At 39.7% G+C, this 17,124-nt stretch overlaps 1 protein-coding gene across 8 annotated transcripts in view; it reads left to right on the plus strand.

Annotated features, from left to right (window-relative positions):
* The window catches only part of LOC120573397 (chloride channel protein 2-like), a 173,832-nt gene that overhangs the window by 81,948 nt on the left and 74,760 nt on the right, over positions 1-17,124 (plus strand). For all 8 annotated transcript variants that reach the window (XM_039823117.1, XM_039823125.1, XM_039823131.1 and 5 more), the window contains 7 exons: positions 1,259-1,390; positions 3,877-4,005; positions 6,671-6,804; positions 8,227-8,304; positions 14,657-14,735; positions 15,375-15,500; positions 16,125-16,209. In XM_039823117.1, the coding sequence (XP_039679051.1) occupies positions 1,259-1,390; positions 3,877-4,005; positions 6,671-6,804; positions 8,227-8,304; positions 14,657-14,735; positions 15,375-15,500; positions 16,125-16,209 (763 nt within the window). The remainder of the gene's footprint in view (positions 1-1,258; positions 1,391-3,876; positions 4,006-6,670; positions 6,805-8,226; positions 8,305-14,656; positions 14,736-15,374; positions 15,501-16,124; positions 16,210-17,124) is intronic.

The following is a 17,124-nucleotide window of genomic DNA, read 5'->3' on the forward strand; positions in this document are numbered from 1 at the left end:
ACCTTTTTAGTTCTTGTCTGTTTTCTGGTCACACAGACTATTTTCAAAAGAACCAAGAGAAGATAACATTAAGTTATATGGGCCAATGGCTAACTCATTCATTACCGTTCTATTACTGTATGGTCACTGTGTTCCCATTAAAGGTTCAGTTGGTAACTTTTAGAAAAAATAGGTTTTGCCATATTTGTTACTTATATTTATGTAAGAGAGTCCTACATAAATCAGATAAACTATGAAAAAGATCAGGTTCCTTTGCCGCCTCCTGATGCCCCTAAAGGCATTTGCAAGATTCCACCGCACCCGAAGCCAAACAACCAATTTGAGCCGAGAAATCAAACTGTCAAAGTAGGCAGTGCTGATCAAATATGAATCAATATTCTGTTACTGTACTTTTTCTTGCTTCAAATGTTTTCAGAAACATATTTTAGTGTGCAGAGCTTGATTAGCACCTTAATTTTTCTGAATTAGTAACTGTGTATGCATTTCTCGGACCAAGATTGTGAATCTTAGTTTCCTGTTATTTGCAGGTGAGTAAAGCAGATCTGATTGTTCTAAATGCACTTGTGTGTGTGTGTGTGTGTGTGTGTGTGTGTGTGTGTGTGTGTGTGTGTGTGTGTGTTTGTGTGTGTTTTGCTTTTAGTGCATCCACTTGCTGTGACTAGTGTGTAGTGCGTTTTAATATACATTCAGTGTAGTAGATCAGTGTAGTCTGTTTTGTCTTCAGCCTCTTGCCCCATTACATTGCAGGTAATAATCTTAACACATGGGACCATACAGTCTGAGTTTCTGTCATAACCTAGTGCTGTGTGATAACCTCTGCTGGACGTAGTTGACGCTGGTAAAACTGTTTTTTTCTAAGGTCACATACGTTTTTTGGCATTTGGCTTCTACATCATAGGTACAGTAGCTGGCTTTCCATCCCGGCTTTAATCAATAAAAAAGGTTTTTGTCAATTTAAAGACATTTTGGATAAATGGCACACAAAAAATGCATTTCCTTAATGAATAAATTTTCAGTGTTTTCAGTATTCAGGATTGGATTATAGGCAAAAAAAACATCTTTACTGTTGCTCCGCATTTCAAAAGCTGTTGGATGGAAACACAGCAACTGTTGTTGGCCAGTGTTGCCAAGATTGGCTAATAGATCCAATACTGTTTGCACTGTCCAAACCTCAGTGCCAATTCCTGGGTAATGTAGTTGTAGTGTGTGTTTTTGTAGTCCCCTAAAATGTTATGTTGTGTTCTTGCCATCTCTGCAGTCTGCACGGTTCGCTGTCAGAAGTTCCTGATCTCACGGGTCGGGGAGGACTGGATCTTCCTCATCCTGCTGGGACTCCTCATGGCCCTGGTCAGCTGGGTGATGGACTTCTGCATCGCCATCTGTCTACAAGGTGAGGCAAGGAGGGAGGGAGGGATTGGATTGTGTACCTTAATTTGGGGCATGAACAGTGTCGACGAACGAAAAGGCAGGGCGGGTCATTTCAAAAGTAAAGGATGCATTGTTAGAAACAAGGAGGGAATGAGTTATTTATGATAGATGATACATGGATCAAGACAGGGAGGAAGGGTTAGAAGGTTGGAGAATAAGAAGTGGGGGGAATGATGCAAGGGTCAACTTTATTTATTAAATGTTCCATATTTTAAAAAGTGAGATTTCCATGTCTTTTGATTTATTAAGCAGGTCAAGGTGCTGTATTAATTCTGTGAAAGTATCAAAACGCTCAAACAACAGAGAAATGCACAGAGCCCATATTCAGAAAGGGTGCCTTTAAATGAGCCGTCGAGACTTCCGTACGGTTGTGATGTCACATCTATACTATATAAAGGTAAATGGTTGATGCTACTTTACTACTGTGCCATCACAGTCATTTTCTGGATGCAATGATGGTCCAGAGCACAGATGCAGAAGACCTGAAAACACTGACCAATCAGAGCAGACTGGGCTTTTTCGGGAGGGGGGCTTAAAGAGACAGGTACCAGTTATACTTGTTAGTGTGTAGTTTTGTACAAATCTGTCTAAGCCTTTTGTTGACTTAAAGTGATGGTTCGGAGTAATTTCACCCTAGGCTGCTTTGCACCTTGACCTCGAGCCAAACAACCCTCATAACCCCCTTTTTCTTCCTGTTATAGGGTGGATTTAAGAGTTTGATGTCAGTTTAGTCTTAGGCTAAAATGGATCCACATTTGTAGCTCGTAAATTACCCCACTAATAATGCCCGGAATGATACCAAAAGTCTACACTAGTACAAATAGTTTCTGTACTTATAAAACGAGGCATTAGAAAGTTTGTAACTACACCAGAAGTATACGTAAATAACACTTGCCTGATGGATACTCCTCTTGGCTGCTATCGCGCGAGACCACGCACAGAGCAAAACATCTATTGCTTTTAAACCGCATCCGGGTTATATACAACTGTGTGGCATCTTGTCCTATTGTCTCACGCTGCAGTAGCTCCTTCTGCTGTTCACTCGCTTCTTGGATCTTTTTCTCCAGTAGTCTTTTCCGGCAATAGATTTTTTTTTTTTGGGGGGGGGGGGGGGGGGGGTTGGGTGTTTTTTTTTTACTTCTGGTGTCGTTTTTTTTTTTTTGTGTTTTTTTTTTTTTTTACAAACTTTCTAATGCCTCGTTTTATAAGTATAGAAAATATTTGTACTACTGTAGACGTTTGGTATCATTCCGGGCATTATTAGTGGGGTAACTTACGAGCTACAAATCCATTAGCGCCTGCACTAAGCTAACCAGCTGATAATGCTAACTCAACCAACGTTATAACAAGGGAAAAAAGCTTTTGGGGGGTTGTTTGGCTTGAGGTCAAGGTGCAAAGCAGCCTAGGGTGAAATTACTCCGAACCATCACTTTAAGGTGTCATTAGAACCTGCAGTTTTCTCAGATCAATTTCATTCAGCTGGAGAAACAAGCCATCCAACATGTTTTTATTGCAGTGACTTCTGGAAGATAAACTCTGGAGACAACTGTATGACATTGCAATGAAAAGGGTTGTTTTTGAATGATCTGGCCCAACAGGAGCTCGTAAATAGAGCTATATTGTATTTAGGATTGAGCCCTTGGGACAACCACTGGAAGTTAATGCAGAATATATAAATGTGTTGCCTATGGTGACTAAACATTTTTTTTAAATTTGTTAAAGGGATAGAAGCAAGGGGAGTAGTAGGCTCAAGGGAAATGGAGATAGTTGGGGGAGGATTGGAGAAGTTAGTGGAACAAGTGAGGGAAAGGAAGGAATAAAGGAAGCAGGGAGTGAGTGATTGATGACAGAAAGAAGCAGTCAAGGTGGATCAAAGGATGGATGGAAGGCCTCTTATGGCATTATTCATCTACCTGCAATGTGGAGGCAGGAAACTGAGTGAGGAGATGATGTGAACGGGGGATTTGAGTCAACTCTACATTGCAGGAAGCGGAAGGTAGACGTCTTAAGATGATTGAAGGACGTTGTAAGAGCTGATCTGAAACCTCATGGGACCAGCTCTAATTCAAATGGATTTCTAAGGCTCTGTGTGTGTGTTGTGCTGTCAAAGAGAAGTAAACATTACAGACTAACCACCTTTCCTTAGGAGACACACACACACACACACACACACACACACACAGCTCTGTGTGCATGTGTTTAGTTGTGCTTGTGTGTATGTGCATTATTTGTCCTAATGACTGTATCTCTTGCAAGACATGTAAAGCTGTTGTTTGTGAAGTGTACGGTATATATCCATAAATGCACACACTCTTTCTTACTGTGTGTATTTTGTATTTTGTCCATCCATCCATCCATCTTCGTCCACTTATCCGGTGTATTTTGTGTTATTGGATATATTGGATTGTGGTTTACATGTCTGCCCTGGTTTTGTGTGTGTGTCCACAGCACAGAAGTGGATGTACGGTGGTCTGGACAGTAACGTGTTTCTGCAGTATCTGGCCTGGGTCACCTACCCCGTAGTCCTCATCACCTTCTCAGCTGGCTTCACCCAGATTCTTGCCCCCCAGGCTGTTGGTACGACCAACACACACAACAGAACTTATACACAGAGCACAAACATAAAGAAAACATACAACAGACATTTAAAAATGGGCAATATAATCACATTAAAATATGTTGAATTGTGCATATTACAGTAGTGCTGCACAATAAGTTAATTTAATGATTATGCAATATGAATAAACAATAATTGATAACAGTCACACATATTTGCTGGTTCTAGATTCTCAAATGTGAGGATGTGCTGTTTTATTTAATTGTAAATCAAATATTTGAGGATTTAACCTATTGGTCAGACAAATCAAGCAATTGAAAGATGCCAACTTGGCCTTTTTGAGCATTTTCCAGTATCTACTGTATACATTTAGACTAAGCAATTAATTAAGTATTGAGTATGTCATGTATGTCGTGTCATGTCCAAAAATGGCATAATGAACTAAGATCAGCACATTTACCAACAAAGTTATTCCGTAATCCAGCAATGTTTGAAGTAGAAAAAATCATCAAGGTTGCATTTTGTCAGATGTTGGTAGGGTCAGACTGTATATGGAGCTTCCTTTAACATAAGCCTCCTGAATTTTTACCTCAAAAGATGATTTCTGGAACTATTTGAACCATAATCTAGCCCGCTCCCTGAGAGTCATGGAAGAAAGTGCTCACTTATAGCAGGGGGTACTGGGCATATGAGCAGACATTGTAAAAACCGTACACCCTATTAATAAATTCAGTTTTTGTACTTCTCTATCTTAAAACTATGAAGTGTAAACACCTGTGTCTACAGTAAATGGTACTTGGTACAGTGCAACACTACTGTGAGGCACTGTAAATCCCCTCTGCACCTCTTCTGCTTGTTCCCCAGGGGGGCCTCCTCTGCTTCAGTATCAGATGAGGGAGGGAGAGAAATCCTCTACGAGTTCTGCGCACAATTCAAAGCTGTAGTATACTCTAGTTATTTATATATACTTCAGGTTGTTTGAATTCAGTGCAGTACTCCATCAGGTGCCTTAAGTAATTTCTGCTGCAGGTATAGCAGAGGCTGTACTGTCACTCTAAGTAACAGAGGCTAAAGAGATAGGTGTGCTCCTGAGAATCTACAGTATCTATCACTGAGACACACTTTCTTTTCCCTTTCACTCTTCACTTCACTGAATCACTGTTTTAGACTGTGTTGTAAGTGAGACAGTGTTTTATTTTCAGCTTACTATGAAAAAGAAGTGAGAATCTGCTGTGCAAGTAATCTTAGACCCTTGTCACATTCATTACTCTGCAATGCCAGATAAGTGAGCACACATGACATGATAAATTGATACTTCAGCGGCTGCAATAGACAGGGAATCAATAGACTGTTTACACATGAGCACTGAGGACCAAACATGACGACTCTATGCCTATGGTGATGACTTCTGCAGTAATGTGCTACATGTAGAGTTCAAAATGAAACATAGCTAAGCATTCAAAAATGTTATATATAATTTAAAATTGTGGCATTTGAAGTTGCCATCTACCGAAGTGTTTGATTTTTTGCCTTCTAAAATGTCTATCGGCAGCATTTTAATGAAGAAAATGATATTCTGGAGGGTTCTCTTAAAATTGAAAATGTATCTAACCAAACTGTATTACTTCTCCTGTCAGAGTCAAAAGGCCGTGGCAGCTAAATGTTTATTATTCCAGTTGGTCAATTTGCAATGCGGCATAGTTCTTTGAAATTATCATACATGTTTTTCAACCAGATAAGGTTCATCTCAAAGGAATAGTTTGATATATTGGCCAAATATGTGTAATACGTATTTGCTTTCTTGCTTAGCATTAGATGAGAAGACGATTAATATCACTTTTCTGTATGTCCGCTAAAAATGAAGCTAGAGCCAGCAGCTGGCCAGCTTAGCTTAGCATAAAAACTGAAAACCCCTTTCTTTTTTCTCTTTTTGTGTAGGGTTAGGACAGGGTCCGGCATTGCTGCATTTTGTTTTTCTGTTATTGTCATTTTCTCTTCTTAGATTATTTCTCTCTTTTTGTGTTTTTTTGTTTCTCTCCTCCCTTGTCTAAGAGGCCTTGCCCTTGCTTTTTGTAGGATGGATTGCAATGCAGTGTGTCTTACTCACCTCCTTAGGACTGAAATTGCTTATTTCTGTTTGTTTTTTGTGTGTGCCTCTGTGTAGCCTGCATGTTTTCTCTCTGTATATGTCCTTTCGAGATGTAATAGATAATTGGTCACAAAAAAGACTAGAAACAGGGGCATGTTTGTTTGACATGTCTATTTTTACGAGAGGGTTATGTGTAGTGGTCCTGTCCCTCATAAAACTGAAACATGTCTTACTTTTTATACAGTTAAAACAAATGAGATCTAGTATGATGGGCTTTTGAGGTGCTGGTAGACAGATTTTGTTACCTTTGAACAAAGCTGTTTTTGCCTGTTTCTAGTCTTTGTGCTAAGCTAAGTTAACAGCTGCTGACAGTAGCTTTATATTCACCGTACAGATATAAGAGTGTTATCGATCTTCTTATCTAATTCTCTGCAAGTAATATGCATTTCTCCCAAAATGTTGAACTATTGTTGTGTAATTTATAAGTATTTGGTCTGTTGGTGATGCCTGTATGTGTCCACTTACAGTAAAGGTCAGGTTGGTTTCTCTTTATGAGTTGACAGTCAGCGCTAAGCGCCCACTGTGCTCCCCTGCAGGTTCAGGTATTCCAGAGATGAAGACCATCCTGCGAGGAGTTGTGCTGAAGGAATACCTCACGTTCAAAACTTTTGTGGCCAAAGTCATTGGCCTCACCTGTGCTTTGGGCAGCGGCATGCCCCTGGGCAAGGAGGTAACACATACACATCAGCTTTACCCGCTCTATGGGCCCCTACTGTACTGTATGCGTCCATGTGTCCACACAGGCACAGCAAAAGCTGACAACTATGTCAGCCAATGAGTCAATCAATATGTGACTCATAAGACGGAGACGAAATGCAAGCTGCTGAAATATCGTGTGTGTGTGTGTGTGTGTGTGTGTGTGTGTGTGTGTGTGTGTGTGTGTGTGTGTGTGTGTGTGTGTGTGTGTGTGTGTGTGTGTGTGTGTGTGTGTGTGTGTGTGTGTGTGTGTGTGTCACACATAAACTGTCCATTATAGAACCATCTCATTATGGCTGACTTTGTAAAACAAAATCAATTTTCCACTTTATGGCAATGCCAGCAAAACTCAAATATTAAACAACAGTTATGCTGTTTTCTAATACAGTTTCAGTGGTTCACAGTGTTAAAAAATGTGTTTGTGATACAGAATCCAGACTGGCACCAAGCTGCCATCAGTTTTGAATGCCAGCTTACACAACATCCATTCGCTAAATTTTAGGACAGAATACCAGCAGTCTGGACTTTAATTCAAATCATTCTGTCATCAAAAACCCATGCAGCTCAGAGTGAAGTGCCGGAACACTGATTGAACAGGTTGTAAAGTGTGGTGTAATTCAGATTTACAGTGCATACATACATACAAAACTAACATGCTACATGCATACATGAACTTCCCAGGGAAGCATAACCCTCCCCAGCTCATTTCCATTCCAGATCCACATCCCTGCAGCATGAGTTAAAAATGATCCATAAAAAGCACACGATGGGGCCGATATGCCTAGGTTCAGGTCGAGAGCAACGATTGTGAAATTGATAGAAGGAAGGAAACAATGAGAGGATGAAAGGAGTTTGCAGATGCAGATTTGACTCGAGACCTTTTCTAAACCCAAAGGGAGGGAGAATAATGTCTTTGTAGAGGTTCAGCATACCCATCCTAACTATGCAGATGTTTCAGTGTTTTTTAGCAAAAACATTTTCCAAGTACGGTATACCCCAAAAGACTTCCTAGCTTGAAGACCCCGCGACGGAGAAAATATATCCCCCCACACACACACACAAACAAACACACACAAAGCAACCATACGCACACACACATGCCTCAGGCCCTTTTGGTTGCATACTAATGCAGCAGTATCGTCAGTTTGGATTCAGCGCAGGCCTCTCACTTCATTTAATGGGAGCATGATGTGATGATGCTCTCACTTTTAATCCTGTTATTTCCACTTTGAACATCCCCAGAATTTTAATATTCACTGCAGACTTTGTTGTTGTTGGTGTGTTTTCAAAGAGTTGTTGTGTGCTCTCTTGTGTGAGGCACAACAAACAGGAGAGAGCTTCTGAACTTTTAGAATGTTGTAACCTGTTTTTTTGTGTTTTCTTTTTGTCTTGTCAGGGTCCGTTCGTACACATCGCCAGTTTGTGTGCTGCTCTCCTCAGCAAGTTCATGTCTCTGTTTGGAGGAATCTATGAGGTTAGTCTTATTATTGTTTTATGTCCTTATTGCCCTTTTCACTTTTCACTCTCTCTCAACTGTCATTTACTGGCAAAACATTTATTATTCATTTTTCTTTTCATTACATTTCCATATACACTGTTATACACTCCATACACCTTTTAAGAAACTAGTTTCAACATCAACTCAAATATCCAATGGCATATTTTCATTCAATCTCCTTCACTTCTACAAACCAAATGTGGTATTTGAGTGCATGTGAGATGATCTGAGTGGATAAAAATGTTGACACACTCATCTGAGTCACCTTCAGTTATTAGTGTGAGCTCAAAGGAATAAGCTTAATGAGCAGCGAGTGCTTTGAAAACTCTTTTTCGCCTCAGGCTGAAATGAATACCTGCAGACACTATTCAGGGTTGAAAAAGGAACTGACTACTTTGTTTTCTGGGTAATATTTTTATCAACTGTTAATATAAAAAAAGAAGCTCAAATTGAAATCAGTCAGAGACATGACAGTAAAGCTCAGCGCTCTTTGAAGTAAACATGCAAACATTATCAGTTTCTTTGTTATAATACCATTATAAAAAGCACAATAAGTCATAATTTGCTAGGCTGATTGCTATATACAGCTATATTTAGTTTTACTTTTTTTTTTTTGTCTGTTTTGTATCTCATCTTAAACATAAAAAACGATGTAATTGGTATGAACAGAGCTAGCTTGCCACTAAAACTTTAACTTGCAATAACACATTTTTTGGCAACTTAGGACAGCAAATTGTGAACACAGAATTGACATATCACTTGTATATGTGATATAATGAACTTGTCAGAAAACCATTATTTGCATATCCAGCATTTGGATTCTGTCCACCTGATGAATAGAAGTCCAATATTATCTCCTTTTTAGCTCTGTTTTGTTCTCTACTAACTAGAAAAATATTTGGCTCTTTAGCTGCTAAATGCTACACTCTGTTTACCGGCTATTCTCTATCAAAGTCTGTCTGCTGTTTGGTGCTGTTTGGTGCTGAGCAGGTAGTGTACGCTGAATTCTTGCTTTTTCATTCATACATTTATTCGTAGGAATCAATTTCTTTCATCCCATGTAAAGTCAACAACCAGTAATAACCCATTTTATAAATGTTTAATCAGTATGTTATCTGTCAGCAAATTGGATCTTTTTCATCTTCAAAACTAACTTTTCCAAGAGAGAAATGTGGCGAGACAGAGCTGAAACTTTCAGTAGGGGAAAGGAAGCAGAGGGATAAAAAGCATGATGGAAAAGATGCAGATTAAAAAGGAAAGCAATATAATTTTCGTCTTCATCGTCTCCTGCTTCTTCTCCTCCTTTCTTCTTCTTCTTTTTCTTCTTCTTCTCTATCTTCTCTGTCCATTGGGATTGGAGTCTGAGAGCTGGAGGAGGCAGAGGAAATCTTGACTCTCATCTCTCTCTTTTCTGAAGATTTGAGCACCTCTCGGAGGGATGTAATGGTGGGAAGATGGGAGGGTTTGAAGAGAGTACATAGGGCAGTGAGACAGAGTTTACCCTAAGCTGCAACAGTCTCAAATATATTATCTACCTACAGTACATGGCAAAATGTGCGTGGACACATTCACATTCAACTCATATGTGGTTGATGAAGATCATATCAATGGGCATTATTGTGCCGCTATAACAGCCTCCACTCCACTGGTTTCAGGCTCTCTATCAGATTTTAGAACCTGGCTGCAGGGATTTGTTTCCATTCATCCATAAGTGCGTTAATTAAGTCCAAGACTGATGTTGGGTGATGAGACCTGAGTCACACTCTGCATTCCCTGCAAAATATGTAGTTGTCCATGCCCTCTAGATCAACACATAGAAACTTTAGCACAAAGTGATAATTTAAATGGAGAGAAGGGCCCTAGTGCGAACCATGAAACCATTAAGTACGTAAAATAATGTTGTCAGGGTGTTCTTAAATGTTTGGCCATATAGTATAATTATTATTAATGGGGTTACTCTTGGGACTGAGCACAATTTCACATAAAACCTCAGAGCTGCCTAAGAAATGACATGTTTCCTCAGTCAGGAATGCAGGAAAAGTCTTGCAATTTCAAAACTTCACTGTACTGCAGCAATAATACAATGCTATAGAAGCAAACTGGAAAGAATCTCTGCTTACCGAGTTGACCAGTGGTCTTTAAATATTGGACACCATGTTGAATATGTTTCATTCTGTAAATTAATAGGAAGCTGAGCAAAATATGTAGTAGTTCATCCAAACAAAAAATCGCTTTTTGGATTGCTCTTGGTGTCTCATTCATTTTGAACTGTTAACTTTAACCTGAAAAGAAATTTGTCTTGCAACCATGCATGCATAGAACAAATAAACCTTGAAGATAAGATACATAAAGCATATACTAATTCACACACAACCTACAATATAAATAAATAAAATATATATCTAGGCTTACAACATAGATTTTCACAAAATACAATGTACATAAAAGTAACAGCATAACACAACATACAGTAAAGTCAGCGGTTAAAACATAACCATCCAGTGGCCTAAAACTCACCAAATTGTATATGTAAGACTCGTTATCAGCTGGTTAATCAGCATCAACAGTTACAGGCATTTTAGATAAGGGCGTTTCTCACCCGTCTCAACCATTCTTTTAATCAAAATGTTAGTCCAGCAAGGAGAAGCTTGATGTGTCCATGTAGAGGATAAAGACACATGATTTGAGATTTTGAAAATTGCTGTCTTGGAGAAAATGTGAGATACATCAGACATACAGCCAGATTGTTTTCATTGGAGAGATTGTGAAAAAGCATGCAAGACTCTATGAACACCTATGTTGACGTTTAACTCATACTGTAAATGCTGTGACACCCAGTGGTATACAACCCTCCGTAAACACATTTGATCTCCTCCATTTTACCTCTTTTACTTTTTAACGTTTCCATTTGCCTATCTACATTTTCATCTTCTGTAATCGTCTTAATCCACATTATCTCCCTCTAACCCTCTGTTACTGTCTTTCCCCCCCTACACCCCCCACCCACCCCCCGGATTGTTATGCTGCATTTTATTGCATATTAATGCTGAGAGAGTGTGTGCGCGTGTGTGAAGTGTCCCTCTGCAGCAGTATCTGGTCCTCTCCAGAGTTTGAAGTACAGTATACTAATGTAGCCTGTGGGCTGTAAAAACCCCACTTTGTGGTTCAGCTTGCTTTGTTGTACTTAAAAAGAAAAAAAAGAAAGAGGGATAAGTACTCCAGCACACATGTGGAGAACACCATTGTTTGAAAAAAGCAGACACCGGATCAGATATAATAAAAAAAAAATTAAAATCAGATCTATGAATGCCGAATTTATCGTGTTGGTGCTTAAACACTGGGGACTTTGGTAATTATTTGAATAAAATATAATAAAACCAGATTGATATTTGTTCAATCCTACAATGATAAACACTGAGTTAGTATTGGAAGTAAAAAAGTCTTATTCATCGTTTCTTAGCTTAACTTTCTGTCTTACTCCTATGCTTCCTGAAGGAGCCCGGTCTTGTAGGGATTAAGGTAATTAAATCACACAATTCCCAGCATGCCCCACAGTCAACGTCCTATCTCCCCCACTGTTGTTGTCTTGTCAAATTGTTTCATTCTGCAAAAAACTATGGCTAAATATTTATTCTAGTATCCAGTTTTCATGTTTTAACCCCTTAGAATAAAATTATTTTTTTGTTTTGTTCCTGTTTGATTTATTTTTATTTTTTTAAATCTTCACTGTGTCATCATCCTACTGTAAGCGCATACCTCCCCATACGCAGGTGCCATTCATCAAGTAGAAAACAGCAATTTACCAGAAGTTTGTGCAGTTAAGAGAGTTTGCTGAATCTGACTCGGATTGAGAGGCCAAATGTTGGGCTGTACAACATGTGTTTGTAATGACTGAATTGTAAACATCAAATCACAAAGTGGTGAGAGAAAACAAGTGTGTGTCAGAATATACTCTATCATTGTACTCTCTTATGAAAATGTTAAACAGTAGGGCTGTCTTCGACTAAAGATATTCTTAGTTGACTAACACTTATAGGATTTTGTCGACTAATCGATTAGTTGATTTAATTGACAGAGCTGTGCGCTTTGAGAGGTGGTTAAGACTAGAAAAGCACAATATAAATGTAGTTAATTAACCATCTGTAAAACTGAGTTTCTCCACAATTAATCCTGCAAAAGCACCAATTTAAATCTTTTTATGGTGGCATTTACCATAAATGTGCTCAGAAGTTTCCTGAAATAAATAATTAAGCATGAATAAGCATAAAAAATGACTAATCGACTAAAGAAATCTTAGTCGACTAAGACCAAAGCGACCAATTAGTCGACTAATCGACTAAGAGGTGGCAGCCCTATTAAACAGAATGGATTTAAACTTGGGAGAGGTGGAAATATTCCAGCCTACTGGCATTTTTTTAAATATGCATTCCAGATTAACATGTTTTGCAGTGTAAACAGTATTTGTGATAGGTCTCTTCTTGATCACACAGTTAAAATTTTCTGGGACCATCTTTGTGTGTGTGTGTTTGTGTGTGTGTGTGTGTGTGTGTGTGTGTGTGTGTGTGTGAGCTGTTGTAAAACATGCTTATCAAGAGCTCCACACTGTAAGTTTGTAAAACCAGTCACACACACAGTGTTTCCCCTACCATTGTTTTGGTAACGACCTCCCACCCCCCTGAAAGAATGACAAAATTATATAATTATCCTATATATAAAACAAACAAAAAAAATGTGATAAAGAGATAAAGCTGTTTTCACAATTCGCTTCTCGTTCCTCGCCTTGAAAGTTCAATTCATTTTAATGAATGTTACGGGCTGGCTACATTGTACGTGGAGCAGACTTTCCAACACTACGCTTCCACTATAATCAAAACTGGCTTCACCAGGCATGAGAGCAGCGCGTGGTGGTGCGTATTTATATTTTTTACGCGAGGTGTGTGCGGCCCTTTTACATAGAAATGGATCATAAAGTGTCATTATTTCTTTAAAAATTAAACTACCGATTTACAGGAAATGACTGAATGACTTTGAATGAGGGTATTGGCAGTTTCATTTTGAGAGTTTCTGTTTTTATTTCTGGTTTCCCTCACCTGCGTCCTCTGATAACCGTTAACAGTAAATTGACATTTTCACAGCGCTGTGCCAGCTCCAAAAATCTGAAGAAACGACAACAATACCAACACAAAAGCTCTTTGTCTCGCCTGTGACACACAATCCTATAATGTGTGTGCGCAGCTGGTGTAGCCAGTTAAAACGTACATTCCGTGGCACATACGCCCCACCTGCGGTCCGCATATGATGCATGTTCAATGTAGCCAAAGTCGCGCAACCTTTCAACTGTTGCTAAATAGTTGTGTGATGTGTAAATCAATGTTGTTTTTATTTACTTTCAAAAAAAGTGTGCACTAAACCACACAGTTAAGTGTTTGGACACCCTCATAAATAGTTGGAGAGGTCACCACCACCACCCTCCCCCCCCCCCACCTCCCTGGAAAAAAATCCTAGGGGAAACACTGCACTAACCTCTCTTTATCACTGCCATGCTGCTTGAAGGAAGCCAGTCTAATAGGAATGAAGGTAAGTAACATCAGGCATGTAAAAAAACAACTTGCCAGGTTGCACTGTGATCCTCTGCCCTGCAGTCATGCAGCTCAGTCCTTTCCCTTATTCTTTTCCTATCGGTCTTACTGTGGTAACACTGCAACTCTTCATCTGATGGAACCTCATCATTATTCTCTTTTAGAGAGGAATGTGGATGGTCTTGGTACGGACTGTGCCGTTTGAGATGCTATTTTAGTGCTTTTGGAGCATTGAACTACTTTCTTAACTTCTTTATTTCGTTGGAAGTTTAACATCTTTTTTGCTTCACCAGCCTTTTGAACATGATAAAATAGCTCTGTTCTTAACTGCCACTTGGTGTCAAAGTCCGTTTTGTCAGTGGTATATAGTTATTGTATGTTCAATGTGTTAGATTTTATTTTTTATGTGTTCAGATTCTACCTTTTTAGTTGTACTTTGAGCTAGTTACTTAAAGTCTGACTGAAGTGTGTGTGTGTGTGTGTGTGTGTGTGTGTGTGTGTGTGTGTGTGTGTGTGTGTGTGTGTGTGTGTGTGTGTGTGTGTGTGTGTGTGTGTGTGTGTGTGTGTGTGTGTGTTTTTGTGTGTTTGTTTGTTTGTTTTGTTTGTTTGTTTGTTTGTTTGTTTGTGTGTTTGTTTGTGTGTGTGTGTGTGTGTGTGTGTGTGTGTGTGTGTGTGTGTGTGTGTGTGTGTGTGTGTGTGTGTGTGTGTGTGTGTGTGTGTGTGTGTGTGTGTGTGTGTGTGTGTTTTAGAATGAGTCGAGAAACATTGAGATGTTGGCAGCGGCCTGTGCTGTGGGAGTGGGCTGCTGTTTTGCTGCCCCTATAGGAGGTGAGTCTTCAGAGAAAAATATATAGTAACGTAAGTCTGGCACACAATACGCTGGAGGTGTATGATTTTTAATACATGCATCATAAATCAAGTGCACATTATACAATAACACAGTGAGCTTTATGTCACTCAGTGGGGATATTGAAGTGAAGGCAATATCTCTGTCTGTACATCTGATATCATCCCATGTCACTATGACATGTCCAGCTAATACTGACCTGGAGAAAAGCAGCTGAAAGTACATATCTGGTGTTGCCATGCAATTTTGGAATCATACATAAAATTAAGCTCCAACTGAACATGTCTGAAAGATGATGTTGGTGAACACAGTTGTGTGGCTCTTAAAACAAAAGAAAATATATTTTTTTTGTCATCATTACACAAGTAAAACCGTTCACTACAAGGATTATGCATGTCCAGAAATGTCATTTTTACTTATCTAAGGTCCTGCATATTCATATTTGAAATGGCATATAAACATGCCTTGTACCTTGTAACACTATTATCACTACATGACACAAGTCTTTTTGTACTGTATTATTAATCATGCATGACCCAGGCATTTGTGAGTACTTTATTGTGTGGAGTACATAATGGTCAAACTGTCACCAATCAGCAATGTTTGTGTTTGTGTTCCAGGTGTGTTGTTCAGTATTGAAGTAACATCCACATTCTTTGCGGTGAGGAACTATTGGAGAGGTTTCTTTGCTGCTACCTTCAGTGCCTTCATCTTCAGAGTACTGGCTGTGTGGAACAGAGATGAAGGTAAGGCAGACTTCGGCTCAAAATACTGTATTATGATTGAAGTATGTGGGAATGACTCAAAGTCTGTCAAACTACCATTACTTAGGTTACTTACATGGGTGAAACTCACAACTTCATGATAAAAATGAAAATGATGAAGGCAAAACTCATTTGACAGGTGGACAAGTTGTAACTACCAACATTAATGGTGGCTCTATTCCATTTGAATGAGTTAATCATGACAGTCGGCCAATATTCAAAATATCCCGGCACTGGACCTAAAACACCTAAAAGGAATGCAGCCATCATTATTATAATCCCACCTGAGCTTTAGTTGCATGATGTGTCCTACTATGAAAATGGCCCGTTGGTGACGAAGTCACGTGGGCTGTGGTTATACATGAAACCAGTAAACTGAGGATAGCTCGCAGCAAAGATGGAGATTCATTTTTGACTAAAGCTGCAGAACAACCAGAGTTTCAGTTTTCAGAAGCAGCAAACTCCCAGCCAATCGAATGTCTACCTCAGGTTTCTAGTGCCTCGTTAGCCCAAGTTTTTGACAACATTTTCTTCAGCCCTCTGTTAACAAGACTGTGGTCTGGCTATGTTAGGTTAGGAGTTAGCACCTACTTTTTCTTTCTCCAGAGACCATCACAGCCCTTTTTAAAACCAGTTTCCGGCTAGACTTTCCGTTTGACCTCCAGGAGCTTCCTGCCTTCGCTGTCATTGGGTGAGTCTTGACTTGTGATTGGTCAATTTCTGATTTCACAAATGCATACTGTATGGGAATGGGTTGGGAATATATTTTAAAAAAAGTAAAGTGAGCTATCAATTCAAAACCATCAAAGATTTTTAACCAATAATTTACAATGTGTAAGAGCTTCATAAATACTCGCTTATGGGCGCCTAGATAGCTCACCTGGTAGAGGGTGGCCCCCATATACAGAGTCTCAGTCCTCGCCGCAGGAGCTGCAGGTTCAATTCCAAACTGCGGCCCTTTGCTGCATGTCATTCCTCTCTCTCTTTCATTCTCTCTCTCCCCCTTCATGTCTAAAGCCCGAGACACACCAAGCCGATAATCGGCCGTTGGACAGTCTGGCGAGGTCAGTGACTCGAGTCTGTTCGGTGTGTTCCGTGCCATCGTCAGCCTGAGGGGCTGTCGCCGTTCATTTTGGCCGACCTGACATGTTCAGTCGGAGACAGGGCAGTCGGGACTCACCCGGAAATGACGAGCGGAATGAGCGTGACTAGAGTCTTTCAAAATCTGACGAAAATCTTTTAAACTGACCTTTGTCGATCTGAAATGAAGACAGATTCAGGAACTGTATGGCCTATTTCTCGCTTAAAATGTTTTCAGAAACGCGTTTCAGTGAACTATTTTAGTACAATATGAGATCGTATTCTGAACAAGCCGCCATGACAGTCTGGCTTTGAATTTCAAAACAAATCCACGTGACTTGTTCGTCCAATCAGCTGCCGGTTTTCATTTCTTGTGCAACAATACAGAGTAGCGCCGCCTGCTGCTATTGAGACGTATTACGTTTCTCAAGTTGGTGTCGCCTCAGTGTGTCCCGAGGCAGTTTTTTGGACCTTGGGGACCCGACTGATCATTCCGACTGGCTTTTCTGTCGACGGTCGTCCGTCT

This window comes from Perca fluviatilis, chromosome 2 (genome assembly GCF_010015445.1).
Source record: "Perca fluviatilis chromosome 2, GENO_Pfluv_1.0, whole genome shotgun sequence".
NCBI lineage: Eukaryota > Metazoa > Chordata > Actinopteri > Perciformes > Percidae > Perca > Perca fluviatilis.